Source organism: Dama dama, chromosome 9 (assembly GCF_033118175.1).
Source record: "Dama dama isolate Ldn47 chromosome 9, ASM3311817v1, whole genome shotgun sequence".
Lineage (NCBI taxonomy): Eukaryota > Metazoa > Chordata > Mammalia > Artiodactyla > Cervidae > Dama > Dama dama.
Genome location: NC_083689.1, coordinates 23,900,708 through 23,919,077, shown reverse-complemented (window position 1 = coordinate 23,919,077; position 18,370 = coordinate 23,900,708). Strand labels below are relative to the sequence as shown.

Here is an 18,370-nt window from a genome sequence, read left to right as displayed (position 1 = left end):
AGGCTTATAGGGTCCTCCTCTGCGCTGTAGAATGTCTAGAGTTGGACAGTCTGGCCCACCCGATACAGACAGGGCTGTCTGTCTGTCTTTGCTACACACCCACCATGTGCTGCCTGCCCAGTCTCCGCCAGACCCAGACACATTCGGAGAGGCACCAGGTGGTGAGGTCAGATCTCTGCGTGGGTTCAGGTCCTGGCTGCATGCACTCGACCCAATTGCTTGACCTCCCCGAGACCTCTTCTGCCCCTCTGTAAATCTGTACATATCTCTTGTGAGTGTATGCAGCTCCTGGCAATAAGGACTCAATAAATGGCAGTTATGATTATCATTCTTTTCTTACACTGCCTCTACAATGTATGACAATGTAGTTCATACTCCGTCATTACAAGCCCCTTCTGTACCTGGCAAACTCCTACTCAGACATCAAGGCCCCAGCTCCAATGTCCCCTCCAACAGAAAGTCTTCCTGGGTCCCCGAGCCAAGTTTCTGTTATTTTGGGGGGTTCCTTCTGCCCTGAGGTCCTGCCTTTGATAGCTAGGCCTGGAGCAGTTGGGTGGGCTTTGCAAAAGAGGATTTCTGCTGATCCTCAAAAGACCAGGCGGGCCTGAGATGGGCAATGCTTGGATGACATTTTGTACCCTGCCCTGGCCTGTTGTAGAAATCCATTGTATCACCACTGGTTGGAGTCTACACTCCTAAACCTGGTCTTTCCCTCTGAATATCCCCGTTTTCCCAACAGGGGACTCCCGTGTCTGACAAGCATTTATTTTGTACCTGTTGTATACCAGGCCCTAGTAGGATCATCCCAATTATTCATGCTATAGGCATGTATTGAGTGCCTACCATGTGCCAGGTTCTGCAGGAATAATCACACTCACTTGTCTACAAATATCTATTGACTGCCAGCTATGTGTAAGCACTGTTTGAGCACCAACTGCATGCCAGGTTCCATGAAGAGAGGCCACAGGAGGTTCAGGGGCAATGAAAACTCTCCCCAGTAACTATGACTACAGGCTTGGCCCTTGAGGTTCCCACCTCCTCCTGCGTTTCAGGCAGCAGGTTACAAATGTGGGCACCAGAACCAGAGTGACTGAGTTCCCATCCGATTGTCCACTTACCGACATGAGACCTGGCACAAGCCCCTTCCCGTCTCTGACCCCTCTGGAAAATGGGGCTCCCAGCAGGCAGAAAGGTTTGTGTCTCAAAATCTACTTTCTGCACAGAAGGAAACTGAGGTAGTCAGCAGGCTCCCCTTTCGCTGTGGGTGCGATTCCCCCCAGGCAACACCCAATCTTAGTTCAGAGAGGGCGGGCCCCTGCCCTGTTCTGGAGGCCTCCTCTTGGTGCCTGCCTCCCTGGCCCAGGCTGCCAGCCTCCGGCCTCCCCCGAACACCTCCCCCGCCCCTCCCTGGGGCTGCTGAGTTGGTGACGAAGCCCGAGAAACTTCAGAAAGAAGGGAAACTGGGAGGGGCCCGGCGCCCCCACCCCGTCCTTGGCAAGGGGGGATGCTCTGGGCTTCCGCCGCTTCCATCCACCGCGTGGCCTCAGACGGCTTCCGGGGCCGCGTCCCCTCTCGCGGCCACACGTGCGGGCTCAGCCCTTGGGCACATGCGGCTCCACAGCTCCCAACGCCTGGCGGGACTGCCAGGGAGGCAGGCCGAGGCCTTGGCTTGGCTGCGGGCGAAGCCAAGAATTCGCTCCAAATGTAAACAGCGAGTTATTTTAAGTCTGCCCCCCTCCCCGGGTGGCGCTGACACATTTGACATTGGAGGGGACCGGGGAGGGAGGGGGGGCGAGGCTGCGCGTGTGGTATTTTTAACCTTGTTTTTCACATCCTTGGTGCCACCCGGAGTCTGGTTTGTGCCGAGCGAGTGGCGGGGGGCACCGGGCCCCGGGTGGCAGCAGGCGGGTTCCTACCCCTGCCTGGCACGGCCGCCGCCCTCCTGGCACAAGCGCCTTTAACCCCGCGGAGGCCGCAGAGGAGGCCCAGCAGCCCCCACCAAGACCGCCCCCCACCCCCACCCCAGGGGATCCCGGACTCCAGGCCCAGCCAGCCCGCTCCTCCCGCGCCCACAAAATGGCCGCCTAGGTCGGAGAAGCATCTGGAAGCCGGGAGGAATCGTTGACAAAATGGCCGCCAGAGCGCTGATGTCATAGGTGGCGTGGCCGCCAAGAGCGGCCGGGGTGGGACGAGCCCTGGCCTGCAGGCCTCAGAGTGGGCCCCGCGGCCTACGGGGGCATCCCTGCCAGCTTCTCGGACCAAACACCCCCAAACCGCCTGTGCTAAAGCCCCCCAGAGCCCACCGGACGCCCCAAGTTCAGCCCAAGGCCACGCGTTAGCACCTCCCGGGCCTGGCGCTGTGGCCGGCCGGGGGGTGGCGGACGGCCGCTGTCCTGACCCGCTGGCGAGGTGTCCACGAGTGCCCGGCGGGGCCCATAGCCAGGCCGCGGAGCAGGCGGGGGCGAGAGCCGGGCCGGGTGGGAAGAAAAAAGAAACTTTTCTTTGAAAGTGATTCCGAAGCAGGTTGGCTGGGGCCCAGGCGGCCGGCAGCAGGGCAGAGGGAGATGGAAAGTGTGGTCCAGACTCGAGGAACGTGGCGGGTCAGGAAGGACAAGGCGGGGGAGGCCTGGGGGGGGGGGGGGGGCGCGGTGCGGCGCCCGGGAGGTCACCCCGGCCCATGGCCTTCTGCTTCTCTGCCCGGACGTCTTGTCCAGATTTCCCCCTGAGGGCCGAGGATGTCTAGCATCTTGCCTTTTTTCCCTTTGATTTAATCCAAACATCCCTGGGAGGAGAGCCACCAGGGGGTGGTTTAGAGCCTCTGTATCAGGATGTGGAGGCTCAGAGAGGGCAAGTACTTTTGCTGAGATCACACAGCATTGGTGAAACTGATATCCAGTTCTCCTGATTGTTGGCCTAGCGGAGTCTGCAGTCCTGAGCCTGCAGGAGCAAGATGGGGTGTCCCCAGGGAAACTCAGGATTTGTACTGGAATTCCTTGAAGCCCAGAGTAATTTCGGTTCTGGGCCTTCCTCCTGCTACTTTGCCAGGGAAGTCCAATTTCAGTCTGTTAATCACTCAGTCTGTCAGACTCTGCAACCCCATGGACTGTAGCCCACCAGTCTCCTCTGTCCAGGGGATTTCCCGGACAAGGATACTGAAGTGGGTTGCCATTTCCTTCTCTAGGGTATCTTCCCCACCCAGGGGTCAAACACAGGTCCCCTGCATTGCAGACGGATTCTTTCCGGTGGGAGCCAGCAGGGAAGTCCAGGTTCAGTTTAGCTTGAAGCCTTCTGCTATAACTGACCTGGCCCTCTTTGAGATGACCCAGAGGAAACCTTGCCCTCAGACTTCATGGGCCAGAACTTTGTGTTTCTTCGCTACATTGCTGTGTCCCTGGACTCTGGGACAGAGCCTGGTGTGCTGTAGGTGCTCAATACATGAGTGAAAGAATCAGCCTTTCCCCTCATTCTTGGGTTTGCACAGAGACTCGCGGGAGGTGGGTGGAGGCTCGGGACACAAAGCAGGTTGTAAGATGATGGGACATACCTGGGAATCCATGGTCACGTTTCTTAGGAGGGACACGAGGGTATGAACCCCAGACTTCCAGAGCATCAAGGCCAGGTCCTGTGGACATGAAACCCCACTTGAACAGAAACCTGAATAAAGGTCTCTTGAGCATTTGTAAGAAAGGCATTCCAGGCAGTGCAAAGGCCCTGGGGCAGGACCATGCCTGGCATGTTGGAGAAATAGGAAGGACCCCATTTGGCTAGAGCAGAGTGAACAAGGGGGAGAGAGAGGCGAGGAGAGCAGGGAGGAGATGGGGCAGGTCATGAAGGACCTTGTGGGCCAGAAGAAGGACTTGGGACTTTTCATACGTTTAAAGAGGAATTCCCTGGTGGTCCAGTGTCTAAGATGCCACACTCCCAACGCTAGGAGCCTGGGTTTAAGCCCTGCTCAGGGAACTAGGTCCTGCATGCTGCAACTAAGAGTTTGACTGCCACAGCTAAGACCCAATGCAGCCAAATAAATTTTTTTTTTTAATTTTTAAATTAAAAAAAGACCCAGGCTCAGTCCAGTGTGATGAGAACTCCAACAAAAGTTGGACAAAGTACGAAAGGAGGGTGTTCCAAAAGAGATGTTAGATCCGGGCTTGGAAAGATGGTTGGAATTGGCATGAGAGCAAAAGGGGCAGGGAAGTTTCCATGGCAAGAACGAGGAGGATGAAGGCCAGGGTCGCCTGACTGGCGTGGCCTTCCAGGACAAAGTTGAACCTCGGCCGGAGATGTTTAAAAATGACCGGTGACACCCAGTAGCTGGGAATTCCAGAGCCTGGCTTTGGTTCTCTCTCTAGCTGGCCGGTGCTGGGAGGCGGACGTGGCAGCCCGGCAGAGCCAGCTCCATTTGGAAGCCTGCTGAGATTGGACGAGAAATCCCGCGGGCGAGCTCACCGTGGCAGCCGAGGCTAGCCCAGCGGATGCACCATGGGTCCTGCGCGGGAACCCTAGGATCTTCCGTATCCTGCCAGGTTTAAATGGGTATAATCATAGTTTCAGCAAGTCCTGTCCTTTCTACAGCCAAAAGATGAATTAAGTGTGACCCACCCTGTCCACCTCTGGCTGTCACCCTAGGCCAAGCTGTTATGCCCGCTGGGATCATTGTTCGCCCCTCCTCCCTGGACTTCCAGCCTCTGAGAGTGCAGAAATCACTCAGCAGCCAGATTTAATGTGTGTTTGCTTTATTATGGTAAAATATATATAATATAAAGTTCACTATCTTAACCATTTATGAGTGCGTAGCTCAGTGACATTAATCTCATTCACACTGTCCTGCAACCATCCCCACCATCATCTCTAGAACTTTCTCATCTTCTGAAACTGAAACTCTGTCCCCATTGAACATTCACTCCTTTCCCCTCCCTTGGTCTCACCATCTACTTCCTCTCTATGTGGCTCTGACTCCTCGAGGACTTCCTATGAGTGGAACCAGACAGTATTTGTCCTTCTGTGTCTGGCTTCTCTCACTAAGCATCACATCGTCAAGGTCCATTCACATTGTAGCAGGTGCCAGAACCTCCTTCCTTTTTAAGGCTGAGTAATATTCCACTGCATGGCTGGACCACAATATGTTTATCCCTTATGCTTTGATGGACTCTTGGTGTGTTTCCATCTTCTGACTTCTCTGAGTCTAGCTGCTGTGAACATGGGTGGGCAAGTATCTGCCTGAGCCCTGTTTTCAGTTCTTTGGGGTATAGACATAGGCATGGGTCACATGGTGATTCTATGTTTAACTTTTGGAGGGACTTGTGCCAAGCTATTTACCACGGCTGCACCATCTTAGGTTCCCACCAGCAGTGCACAAGGGTTCCAATTTCTCCACATCCTCATAGCCAGAGACATTTTAAAATGTAGCATAGATCCAGTCATCACCCTTGCGACCAAAATCGAAGCATCCCACAAGGCCCAGGATGGGGTGGGGGGCGGTGCCCTGAGTGGCCTGAGGTCTCCTGGCTTTGTGTACTGCGTTTGGGCCACATGCTCTGTTCCTCAAACATCCTATGTTTGTTCCTGCCCCAGGGCCTTTGCACTTGTCGTGCCATCTGCCCTCAGCTCTCCACACAGCTGGCTCCTTCTCTTTCCTATGTGTTTATAGAGAGTTTTCACCTGACTTTTTGGTTAAAAGTCACCTCCGCCCGCTCCAGCCATTCTCTGTCCCCTGACCCAGCTTTATTGCATCGGTGGAACTTAGAACCAGCGAAATTATCTCGGTCTCCTTCTGTGGGCTCGCTTCCTGTCTGTCTTCCCTCCCTTGGCTCCTTGCCACTTCCCCAGTGCCCAGCAAGCATAGGTGGTCAGTAAACATCTGGGAGATGAACGCCGGGGCAGTGTCTGGATCTCCCAGTTAGGAACTGCTGGAGCCTCAGCCACCAGGACAGCGAGAGTTGTCTGGTGCTGGGGGGTGGGGGGGTGCTCCAGGGCAGGAAGGGCTGAACCAAAGGCCATGGCGGCGCCTTTGTCACGGGCTGGGACAGACCAAATTTGGGCTCGTGGCCACGGACAGGAAAGAACAGTTTGTACACTCTGTCAATGGGATCCAGTTTACATTTCTGTTGCTGCTGTGATCATGTGTTTGTTTGAAGGAAAGGCCACGGGAGGTGATGACGTTCCGGCTGCCGACAAACACCCCGCGGACCTGGGAAGTTGAGAGAACTGGTGCCGGGCCAAGTCAGGGTGTCGCTTGAAACACGTCCGCTGTCTGTCCAGGGCCAGTCTCGCTTATACTAGCATGAGCGTGGTTAGCTGCGCTTTGGGAGTGGTGCTAGAGAGCTTTGAGTGTCTCTCAGAGAAGAAACCTTTCAGGAAGGTTCCAGAGACAGGAGAGAATGTGAGCCACGTAGATACAGAGGGAACAGTGTTCTAGGCAGTGGACACAGCCGGTACAAAGGCCCTGGGGCAGGACGATGTTAGAGGAACAGCTAGGAGGCCCGTGTGGCCGGAACAGAGTAAGCGAGGGGGAGAAAAGGAGAAGGGGAGGGAGGGGAGAGAGGGGATGGGGCAGGTGGTGCAGGGCCTTATGAGCCACAAGGAGGACCCGGGCTTTTACCCCAAGGGAGGTGAGAGCCCTGGAGGGCTGTGGGCAGAGGAGGGACAAAGTTCATGTAACTTCTGAGCTTGGAAATATGCTGTCACACAAACAGTATCCTTTAGACTGTGATGGACCCCTCCCCTCCTGAGGCTCCTCTGAGTTCATCCTCACACCCATATAAAGTAAGGCAGCAACAGAGAAAGCCCACTTTATAGATGGGGAAAACTGAGGCTCAGAGGGAGAAGAGGCCTGATTCATCCCAGGTCACAGGCCAACTTGTGTCAGGGCTGGTTCTCCAACACAGGAGGGCTCCAGGACTCCAGCTTCTAAAACATGCTCCAGAATCATACAAGTTTGGGACCCACAGCTTGTTCTTCATGAGGAGCTGAGGAGTCCCACAGCTGCCTGAGAGGCCCACAGCAAGGCTCACGCTTTTTGACTACAAATCCCAGGGTCAGGTAGAGTCTGTGGACACCCAAGTCACATCTATAGGTGCCCTGCTCTCCAGGTCCCCTACGCGGTGGTCGAGAACGTGCATTTTGGTTCTGTGGTACTTCTCTGGAGCGTCCACGTTTTTCTCACACAGTCAGGAATGTAATCTGAGCATCACCAAGTGCCAGATCGAATGCCTGATCTGAGTGGGGCTGCAGAAAATCACGTCTTCGGGGATGGGCAGTGGGGGACTCCGGGGACGGCAGCAGGTCAGGAGAAAGCTTGTCAACAGGCAAATGTCTTAAAGCCAGCAATTGGCATGATATAAAATTCAGTGAGACATTCAAGGATGTTTCCCCTGGCCCCTCTTTCTAAAAATAAATTTTACTGGAGAATAGTTGACTTACAGTGTTGTATTAGTTTCAAAGGTACAGCAAAGCAATTCAGTTATGCATTTACATGTATCTGTTATTTTCAGATTCATTTCCCCTATAGGTTATTACAGAATGCTGAGTACAGTTTCCTGTGCTGTTCAGTAGGTCCTTGTTGTTTATCTGTCTTATATACAGTCGTGCATAAGTTAAGGCTTTTCAGGTGGTGCTAGTGGTAAAGAACTCACCTGCCAATTCAGGAGACCTAAGAGATGCTGGTTTGATCCCTGGGTCAGGAAGATCCCCTGGAGGAGGGCATGGCAACCCACTCCAGTTACTTTCCTGGAGAATCACATAGACAGAGGAGCCTGGCGGGCTGTGGTCGATGGGATCGCAAAGAGTCAGACACGGCTGAGGTGACTTAGCACACATGCACTTACAGTGTATGTTAATCCCAGACTCCTAATTTATTCCTCCCCATCATGTTTCTCCTTTGGTAACCATAATTTTATTTTTGAAATCTGCTTCTGTTTTGTAAATCAAGTTCATTTATGTCATCTTTTATATTGGATTCGGCATGTAAGTGACATCATTTGATATTTGTCTTTCCGTGTCTGACTTCACTTAGTATGATCATCTCTAGGTCCATGCATGTTGCTGCACATGGCATTTATTTCATTCTTTTTATGGCCAAATAGTATTGCATTGTGTGTATACCCCACATTGTCTCTATCCATTCATCTGTCTGGACACTCCGGTGGTCTCCGTGTCCTGGCTGCTGTAAGCAGTGCTGCTGTGAACATTGAGGTGCATGTATCTTTTTAAATTAGGGTTTTCTACGGATAGATTCTTTAAGAGAGGAGCAGATAAATCCGGGTTGGCCCCTCAGCTTTCCTTGCTGTGTGACCTTGGGTAACTTACTTACCCTCTCTGGGTAATGTGTGGTTGTCAGCCTCAGTCAAGGATGGCTGCAGGGTGTTAGACAGGACTGTCAAATGCACAGCCTGACGCCTGGCCTCTGGTAGGCTGTCTGTGCTTGGTCGTTGCCACTGTTTTATTATTATTATTCTTTAGCATCATCCCCTCCTGTCTTCTCACTCTATACCTTAGCTCTCTGCTCAGTGAGGTGAGGGTGATCTGCAGTTTCCTTGACCCATGCAGCAGGGTCTGGGGCATCTGCTCCCATGGACATTAGGGTCTGGGGGCTCTTCTCCCATGAGGGACTTGTTGGCATAAATGAAATGGCTGTTCCCCACTGCCCCCAGCTGTCCCAACACCACAATTAGTAAGAGAAGGAACTTTGGCAAAAGCTGAGCATCAGGGGACCGCCAGCTAGGGGCTTTATCTGGTCAGACAACAGGGTTCAAACATGGGGGAATCACCCCAAACTACTGACAAAGAAGGGGTTCTGTCAGGGGGTAGTGAGCCCCCTCCAAGGGACCCCACTGGATCCCTCCTAGTCGAAAGCACCGAACCCAAACGTGAGGCCTCAGGGTGTCTGGGGCGCTGATCCCGGGTCCCATTGCTGCCACCTGGTGTTGTGTGAGTTTGCATACGTCGCCACCTCACTTTGTGCCTCAGTTTCCCCATCTGGAAAATGGGGGTGATAACCACACATCCCTCCTGGGAGAGTTTCGAAGATTAGATGAGTCAGTGGAGGTGAAACATGCATCCCAACACAGCCAAAGGGGTGACTCACTAAGTATTAATTACTGGAATGTACCGTTTCACACCATGTGGGCTGGATGACCCTCCCAGGATCTCCAGTCACAGTCCTTCACCCACCAGGGGCTGCCACTGTCATCTCTGGGTTGAATGACCTCCCTTGCACCTGACCCAGCCTGAGATTACACACTCCTGGTTAACTTGCTTACTTGTTGATTGCCTGGCATGCCACCATTAGGACATCAGTACCATGAGGGCAGAGAATTCTGCTCAACTTGTTTGTTGCTGTATTCCCCCAGGCAGGTGGCACCCAGAGGTGCTTGGCAGTCAGTTTGCCAAGTGCTCACAGGATAGAGGTAAACAGTGGTGCAGTTCAGCTCTGGTTTGTGGATGAGGAGATGGAGGCTCAGAGATGTCGAGCACACACAGCAGAAGTTGGCAGACTTTGAATAAAGTAAATGCTTTAGACCTTGTAGGTCACTTCTGGTCTCTGTTGCATATTCTTTCTCTTTTGACAACCCTTTAAAATTGTACAAGACACTTTTCTTTCATTATTACCTCCCCCTAAACAGTCTTTTTTGGCTTCCCAGGTGGCACTAGTGGTAAAGAACCTGTGGGTTTGATCCCTGGCTTGGGAAGATACCCTGGAGGAGGGCATGGCAACCCTCCTGGAGAATTCTTGCCTGGAGAATCCCGTGGACAGAGGAGCCTGGCGGGCAACAGTCCACAGGGTCGCAAAGAGTTGGACAAGACTGAAGCGACTAAGCACACACACAAAAAGCCTTTTTAGACAGATTTTTCCCTAATCAGTGAACCTCATGAGATTTTTAATAGTACAGGTATATTATATATCTATTTATATATTGTATCTATGTCTATATATCTGTGTTTTATTTAAAAAAAAAAAAAAAGATAAAAGCCCAAGAGCAAGTTTTTGCTCCTACTGAGAATGGCTGGATCTGGACTGGACTCCCTCCCCAGTCCAGACATTGGAGGCTGGGCAACACTCGGTGGGATTCTCCCAGGCCAGCATCCCTGGCCCAACCCCTCAATGCCAGGAGCTCCTTCCCCAGTCATGACAACCACAGATGTCTCTAGACATCGTTTTGGGGAGCAGGAATGCCCCAGTCAAGTCCCTCTGTGCTAGGCAATTTCTTTGCATAGACATCAACTTTGAAATATAGACTCTCTGAGCTGGGCCTCAGTTTACAAACCTCATCAACTGGGCAGATTTAGTCAGATAGTGCCATGAAGCTCATAACACAGTAAAAGCTCAACAAATGAAAGCTGCCCGTTTGGGGACTGGGATGTTGGACATTAGCCAGACTTTAGCCATTATCCACTCTGGGTCTCTAAGTAGAAAGGAGGTGGGAGAATTATCTGTGCTCTGCCTTTTTCTGATTTTTCATGGAAATATTCAGAGCAGCTTAGCCTGATAGAACTGTCTGTGATGATGGTGTGTTCAGTGCTGGCCAATTCAGTCACCACTGACCAAGTGTGTCTATCCAATATTGAAAGGTAACTGGCGCGGCTGAAGTCCTGAAAATTGCATTTAATTTCAGTTTAGCCAATTTAAATTTCAAGTCACACGTCTCTTGGGGCTCCCACACTGGACAGCTGCAGAAGATTGGGAGTTTCCAGAAACCAAATGACTGGCAAGTGGTCAGCAGGTGGGTGAGAAATAGTTTGAGGTTTTTAGGGATGATTAAAAATAAGATGGCATAATAGAAAGGAAGGAGGTTCTGACGCCTGCTACAATGTGGATGAACCTCAGAGGACATGATGCTCAGTGAGAGAACACAGGCACAGAAGAAGTCAAATCTGTAGAGATAAGTAGATGGTGGGGGGGGGGGGCAGGGGTTAGGGGAGGGGACAGAGAGTCAGTGTTTCATGGGAATGGAGTTTCAGTTTGAGAAGATAAGAAAGTTCTGGAGATAGATGGTGGAATGGTCACAAGACAGTCTGAACCAACTTAGTGCCACTAACCTGTACACTTAGAAACAGTTAAATGGTAGAGTATATGTAATGTATATTTCAAAACAATCTAAAAATCAAATTTAAAAAATTTTTAATAAGATGTCATACAAGTACAGCATCATATCATTTAGAAACTATGCTTATTTAAATTTAAAAAGAACTCCCCAGAGTATAGGAAACAGAGAGGAAGAGGGTGGGGGGAGTGAGCTTCTTCAACCCAGTAAAGGAATTTGCAGAAACCCACAGCTAACATTGTTCTTAGTGGTGAGAGACTGAATGGGTTTCCTCTAAGATCAAAAGCAAGATGAGGACACCTGCCCCCACCACTTGTAGTCGACAGGGTTTTGGAAGGCCTAGCCAGTGCAATAAGGCAAGAAAAAAAATCAGAGGCTTACTGATTGGGAAGGAAGAAATAAAATTAGCTCTGCTTGCAAGTGATACAGTTGTCCACATAGGTAATCCCAAGCAATCCATAAAAAAAAGGGGGTGCAGCCTTAGAACTAATATGTGAGTTCAGCAAGGTTGCAGGATACAAAATGTTGTTGTTGTTGTTTAGTCACTAAGTCATGTTGGACTCTTTTGCAACCCCGTGGACTATAGCCTGCCAGGCTCCTCTGTCCTTGGGATTTCTCAGGCAAGAATACTAGAATGAATTATCATTTCCTTCTCCAACAAGCTTAAAACCCCCAAAGCAATTCCATTTCTAAATTTTAGCAATGATCAATTAGAAACCTAAATTAAAAGGACTTCCCTGGTGGTCCAGTGGTTAAGACTCCATGCTTCCCCTACAGGAAGTGTGGGTTTGGTCCATGGTCAGGGAACTAAGACCCTGCATGCTGTGCAGTTGAAAGAAAGAAAGGCCTTAACCAATTTTTTTTCCATAAGAAAAAAAAGGGCAAGAAACTTAAATTAAAAACACACTCTCATTTAGGTCCCCCAAACCTACCATGTATTGAATGTCAGTTTGGCACCAACATTTTACAATTGTTATTAGCTGACATGGAGTCCTGACAAACCCTGGGAGGTGGGTTGTGTTATATCCTCATTTTACAGATGAGGAAGGTGAGGCTCAGACACATGATATGGCCGGCCTGAGGTCAAGAGCAAAGGGTAAAGGCACCAGACTGAGCCAGCCATAACTAGCGCCATGGCTTTCAGTCCATAGGAAGTAAAGGCACCGAAGGCAGAAACAGCCAGACAGTAACAACAGTAATGAAACTCTACTCTGGTGGGCGACGTACTTACAGCTCTGAGGGAGACGCTGTCACGGTGCCTGTTTCACAGGTGCGGGGAGTGAGGCACGGAGAGAGGCCCGCAGGCCCGGCTGCCTGGTTCCAAAGCAGGAACACACAGACAGCACTTGAGAAATACCCCTACCTCCTTGGGTAGGCGCCTGAGTGCCAGTCGGGCACCACTGCCTGCTGAGTCCGTATGGGCGCCGGTTCTGGAAGAGGGTCTGTGCCCGAGGCCTGGAGCCCAAAGGCTGGCTGCCCAGGCTGGGCCCTTCCCAACAGTGGCCACCCGTGCCCAGCCACGCGCCCATTCAAGCAGGACAGGCTGGCTCCAAGGGGCCGCTGGCTGCCCAGCCCGGGAGTTGCCACGGGGCGTGGGGCCCAGCCGGGCACAATCCCCTCGCTGCTGTCCAGCCTTGCCCAGCCCAGCTGGCCACTCGGGGGGCTGCTCAGCCAAGCCAAGGAGGCCTGCCTGCATGCGCTTCTGTCGGGGATGGGAAGCTGAGGCGGGGTGGTGGTGGGGCACTCCTAGGCTTTTTACAGCATCCACGGTCTTGGCCTCCAGCAGGTGCTCAGTGCAGTGTGTATACAAAGCTGCAGGTTCCATGCCAGGCAAATGGCGCGGGATCAGTGACTATTGTGAGCAGCGTCATCATTACGATTATCCTCAGCAACCCTGGATGAACCGAGGCCCCAGGAGGGGAAGCGACCTCCCCAGGACCACGTGGCCTCGGGTGCTCCCAGAGCTGGGATGGGAACTCAGGCACCGAATGGCAGATGCCAAGCAGTTTACGTTGGCCGCGCTGCACGTCTGGATGCATGTGCAGAGTATGAATTAAACTAACAAGGAGAGGCTTCCCCAGTGGGCCAGTGGTTAGGATTCTGTGCTTCCATTGCCAGGACCACGGGTTTGATCCCTGACCAGGGAACTAAGATCCCCACAAGTCGCTCCCCTGGTTGGGGGTGGGGGGTTAAAAAGTAAGTGAAATAAAATGATACACTACTATAAAAAAAGAAAACAACAAGGGGTGTAGTGTAGGCACTTTTTCGTCATTCTAACCATCTATTTTCCTTGTCCAAAAAATGGGTACACTAATAATGCCAGATAAGTGGCTCTTAATGATTTAAGGGAAGGTGTGAAATGAGAACAACAAAGCGCCATATCTATGGTCATCTTAGGGACTTAAAAATAACAATAATAATAATAATGGGATAGATGTTACCATGTATATAGAACTCAATATGCCCTAAGTGCTTAATATATACTGTTAATATCCCCTTGCCACCTCCTGGCAACCCAGTCTGGCCTGTGAAATGCTTTCACACATTTGAAAGAAGCTGAAGGCAGGTAAGCAACTTGCCTGAGGCTCAGGGCAGGTAAGCAACTTGCCTGAGGTCACACAGCGAACAGCCCTGGGCTTGGAGTGTGGCAGGTGGCAGGGGCCTGATTCTTTCTCCATCATTTGATGGTGCTTCCCGCCACCTTAGCCCTTGACCTGAGACATAAATGGATAGGGCTGTAGGGGTTCTGCCCGACTGGGCTTGGCCATGTGCTCCCCTGCCCCCAACCCAGGGTGGAGGGTGGGGGTGGGGACTGCAGAGGGGGCTGGCGTGACTCGCCCTCCATCTAGTTCTCTGGAGCCAATAACGCTGAGCTCAGCGTCTGTCTGCTTCACCAGGCTGCCAAGGAGCCTGATTATTTTTAGATAAGATGGGGGGGGGGCAGGCGCCAGGGTGGGAGGGAGCCCTCAAGTTGGGCAGGGGAGGGGTACATCACAGCTGTGGAAATATGCCCCTCAGCCCCCTCTCTGGGGACCCTGAATAGCAACCCAAGACCATGGGCTGGGCTCCTGGGACTCAAGGCAGAGGAAGATGGGAGGGATCCTGAGGGGTCAAGGACTCACCTGTCTGGCCCTCAGTTTTCCCACCTGTAAAATGGGCATGAGGGTTCCCACCTTATACAGTAGAGGCAGGATTAAATGAGCTATCCTTACTTGACAGAAGAGGAAACTGAGGCTTAGAGAGTACTTCCCTATGACCGAGCCAGTTCCTGCACTTGGGCTCTCACCCGTGACCCCAGTGACAGAAGACATTCATGACCCTCTGTGGCAGCAGTCAGGGAAGGGGCCACACCATGCTCCAGACCGCGGTCTCCATGGTGCTGGTCCCAGCTAGTGCTGGGCTGATGCCTCCTCCCCTCGGGATGGGAACCCCTGTGGCGATGTCACCAATTCCCCCTCCCTTTCTTTGCAGATGCAGAGCAGAGTGGCAGTCCCCGGGCAGGGATGGGCTCCGACCAGGAGGACAGCAAGCCCATCACACTGGGTGAGTCTGGAGGTGGCAGGGTGGAAGACACGGTTGCATTCCCATCTTTTATTTAGGAGTAATCTTGGGAACACCGTTTGTGGGTTCTGTGTGGTCCTGTATGAGTATCTGAGTCATCCCTGGAGTAGGTGCTGCTGTTGTTCTGTTTTGCAGAGGAGGAGACTGAGGCCCAAAGAGGCATATGAACCTTCCAGGGGCATCCAGGGAGCTGGGGTTGGAACCCATGACCCTGAGCTCCAGCATCTGGGCTCAGAGGTGCTCCCCTAACAGTCTCACAGGGTGTTCAATGAGTGGGTAGGACAAGTCAGTTCTGTGTTGGGGTGGGGGGTGGGAAGCAGGAGAATTTGCCTGCATCAGGGCTGGGAGCAGACGCCTGAAGGACAGAAAAGTTTTGGAAGCTGCAGAGGCCCTGCTTCTACTTTATCCCCTGGCTCCTGTCTTCACAGTCTGTCTTCCCTAAAGTGGTCAGAGGGCTTCTGTGAGCACTTGAGTCATGTGTTGCCCCTCCCCCACCCACATCCCTCAGGGTAAAAGCTCAAGTCCTTCCTGCAGACCAGGAGGCCCTGTACAACCTGCCCCATACCCTCCGTCCCCCACCTTTTCCTTCTCTGCCCCTTGCTCACTCTGGTCCAGCCAAAGGGGACCTCCTCACTTCTCCTCCAATACGCCAGGCACCAGCCAGGGCCTTTGCACAGGCTGTACCCTCTGTCTGAACAGGAAACTGCTCTGTCTCTCTCAGATCACCTAAGTCTTAGCTCAGATGCCTCCCTCTCAGAGAGATCTTCTCTGAGCTCCTTAGCTCAAGCCGCCTGGCCACTCTCAATCCCAGCCCTCTGTTTTAGTTCCTTTAGAGGAAGTTAGTGATTGCGTATGTATTTGCTTAGTTGCTTAGTGATTGCATATGTGTTTGCTTATCTCACCTGGTGGAACGTCCCCTCCTAAAGGGCAGAGGTGTTTATCTTGATCACTGCCCTGTCCTCACTACCTAGAATAGGCCACAGTACACAGCACATGCTCAAAAAACATTTATAGAAAGAAAGAAAAAGGAGAGGAGGGATAAAGCAAAGAGGAAAAGGGAAACTAGAGAGATAGTACAGCAGGAGCGGGGACAGAGGGGAGATGAAAAGGGAGACGGGAAGAAACACGCGGTGGGTGAGGGCATCCCCCATGGAACGTCCGTCACAGGCATGCACAGGGAGGCTGGACGGTTCCAGGAGGCTCGCAGGCCCCCTGGCCACATCTCTCTGACCATCTGTGACCTGAGTCCTCCTTGGCCTCCTGTGATCCCCACGTGCCTCCCTCCAAGCCAGATGTTGGAGCGGCGGGGGCTGCGGCGTTTGGCCGGGTCCCATGGGGAGCTCCAGCGTCTGGTGGAGGAAGTCACTTCCTCCCCGCCCGCCAGGGAGTCCCCTGGAGATGGAGCTGGGCGAGCGCTGCACAAACAGGAAACCCCTGTGGGGGGAGGGTGGAGGGGCGTGCTGACAGCAGCTGGCCAGCTGGGTCAGCAGGAAATGGCCATGGCCACTTCCCCTGGACACTGGGAGCCACCGCCCTGTCCTCCTCGGGAATGTTGTGGTCCCCAGTCTTCCATCATGGGCCTGGGCAGGCAGTAATTGCTCAATAAATGGTGGACACAAAGCTCGTAAGCAAGGAGGGGGCTTAAGTGACGGACAGTGGGGGAGCCCGGCGCTGCTCTGCGCTCTCTGCGGCTAGCGCTGCCCCCTAGGGGCCTGGACAAGAACTGCTCCCACCACCACCTCGAAACCAAAAGCTGCCACCTCTACTCTGACCGCTCTCCCGGCTCCTTCAACTCCAGCCCTGTCAGTCTCCAGTTCACCAAGTGTGTCCCCACCCCAGGGCCTTGGACTTCCCTGATGGTCCAGTGTTCCACGCTCGCACTGCAGGGCACGCGGGTTTGATCCCTGGTCAGGGATTTTCCGCATGCCCTGTGAGAGTGAAAGTCACTGAGTCGTGTCCGACTCTGCGACCCCATGGACTATACAGGCCAGAATACTGGAATGGGTATCCAGTCTCTTCTCCAGGGCATCTTTCCAACCCAGGGATCGAACCCAGGTCTCCCACATTGCAGGAGGATTCTTTACCAGCTGAGCCACTAGGGAAGCCCAAGAATACTGGAGTGGGTAGCCTATCCCTTCTCTAGGAGGTCTTCCCAACCCAGGAGTCGAACCAGGATCTCCTGCATTGCAGGCGGATTATTTACCAGCTGAGCTACCAGGGAATCCCCACATGTTGTGTGGTGCATCCAAAAAAAAAAAAAAGCCCTATGTTCCAACCCTAGGGCCTTTGCATAAGCCATCCCCACTGCCAGGAACATTGTAGCCCACAGGCAGGTGGCAAAACATTGAGTTTAAGATCATTCTAATCAAGGCAGCCAACTTCTCACAAGGCAGTTTCACTGTGCCAGGGGCTGTCAGGGCACTTCTTAAATTCAAACTCACATTTCTATTTTCCACTCCTACCCTGATGTCTTGGTTGAATGTCACCCTCCCAGGAAAGCCTTCTCTGAGCCCTTTGTGCAAAATAGGTCCCCTCCCCATCAGGCTCCCCCACCTTGCTACCCCCTGATCATGTTTGACTTAATGATCTTTAAAAGTTTTTTTAAATTGTGGTACAACACACATAAAATGTATCATTTTAACCATATTAAAATGTACCATTTGGTGGTATTAAGTACATTCACCAAACTGTGCACACATCACCTGTCTGGTTCCAGAACATTTTCATTACTCCCAAAGCAACCCCATCTCCATTAGTCACTCCCCTTCCTTAGATAACTACTCATCCACTCTCAGTGTCTGTAGATTGGCCTGTTCTGGACGTTTCCCATCAGTGGAGTCACACCCTGTGTGTCCTTCTGTGTCTGCTTCTCTCACTGAGCATCGTGTTCTCAGGGTCCGTCCACGTGGTGGCAGGTGTCAGGGCTTCTCTCCTTTTCATGGCTGAGTGATGCTCCCATGTGTGGAGGGACCACATTCTGTCTATCCATCATCACTGATGGACATTTGGGTGTTCTCTGATTTCAGCTACTATAAATCATGCTGCTATGAACAGTCATGTACAAGGGGTTTTTACTTCCTTCTCTTATGTGGCTTCCTTTGCCCACTCCAGACTGAGAGCAGTGGCCCCTGTTAGTCTTGTTCCCCATGGTTTCCCCAGTGTCCAGCTCGGAGGCAGACACAGGAAGTGCCTGGGAAACACTTGCTGGGAGAATGGGTCCTGCCTGTGAGGGCCTCTGGGCAGGACAGGTCTGTTCCCTCCCAGCTGTCCAGGTGGGTCAGGGCTCTTGCCCTCTTGGGGCCAACCTCAGTTTCCAAATCCATGAAATGGGTCTAAACCACCCCATCCTGGAGAGGAGGCTGTCCAAGTGTCCAGACAGCCCCTGGCACAGTGAAACTGCCTTTAACATTAGGCAGGAGTGGGTCTAGGCACACTGGAGATTTTAACTGCTGCCTGTGGACCCTCCGTTCAGTCCATGGTTCTGAGCCCCTGCTGTCTTCTAGGTTCTAGCCCAGGAACTGGGGATGCTACAGAGCTCCCAGCCTGGCAGCAGAAAGCTAAAAGACTGCAGTGTTGCATGGGGCAATGAGTGAGGCAAAAGGACCGAGCTGGTCCCTCTTGGGTTGTAGCATTCATATCTCACAATCACCCAAGGTGACAGGGTGTATGGTCCCCACTTTTGAGACCAAAGAGGTAAAGTGACTTGTCCAGAATCACACACCAAGTGGGCACCCTAGCCGAGATGTGAACCCAGGTCTGGCCTCCACTCG

The 18,370-nt window shown here is 52.5% G+C and overlaps 1 protein-coding gene across 4 annotated transcripts in view; it reads left to right on the top strand.

The window, feature by feature from the left end:
• NFIC (nuclear factor I C) overlaps window positions 1-18,370 on the top strand; it is a 72,568-nt gene that overhangs the window by 30,748 nt on the left and 23,450 nt on the right. For all 4 annotated transcript variants that reach the window (XM_061150714.1, XM_061150717.1, XM_061150715.1 and 1 more), the window contains exon 3: window positions 14,511-14,582. In XM_061150714.1, coding sequence (XP_061006697.1) covers window positions 14,511-14,582 — 72 coding nt within the window. The remainder of the gene's footprint in view (window positions 1-14,510; window positions 14,583-18,370) is intronic.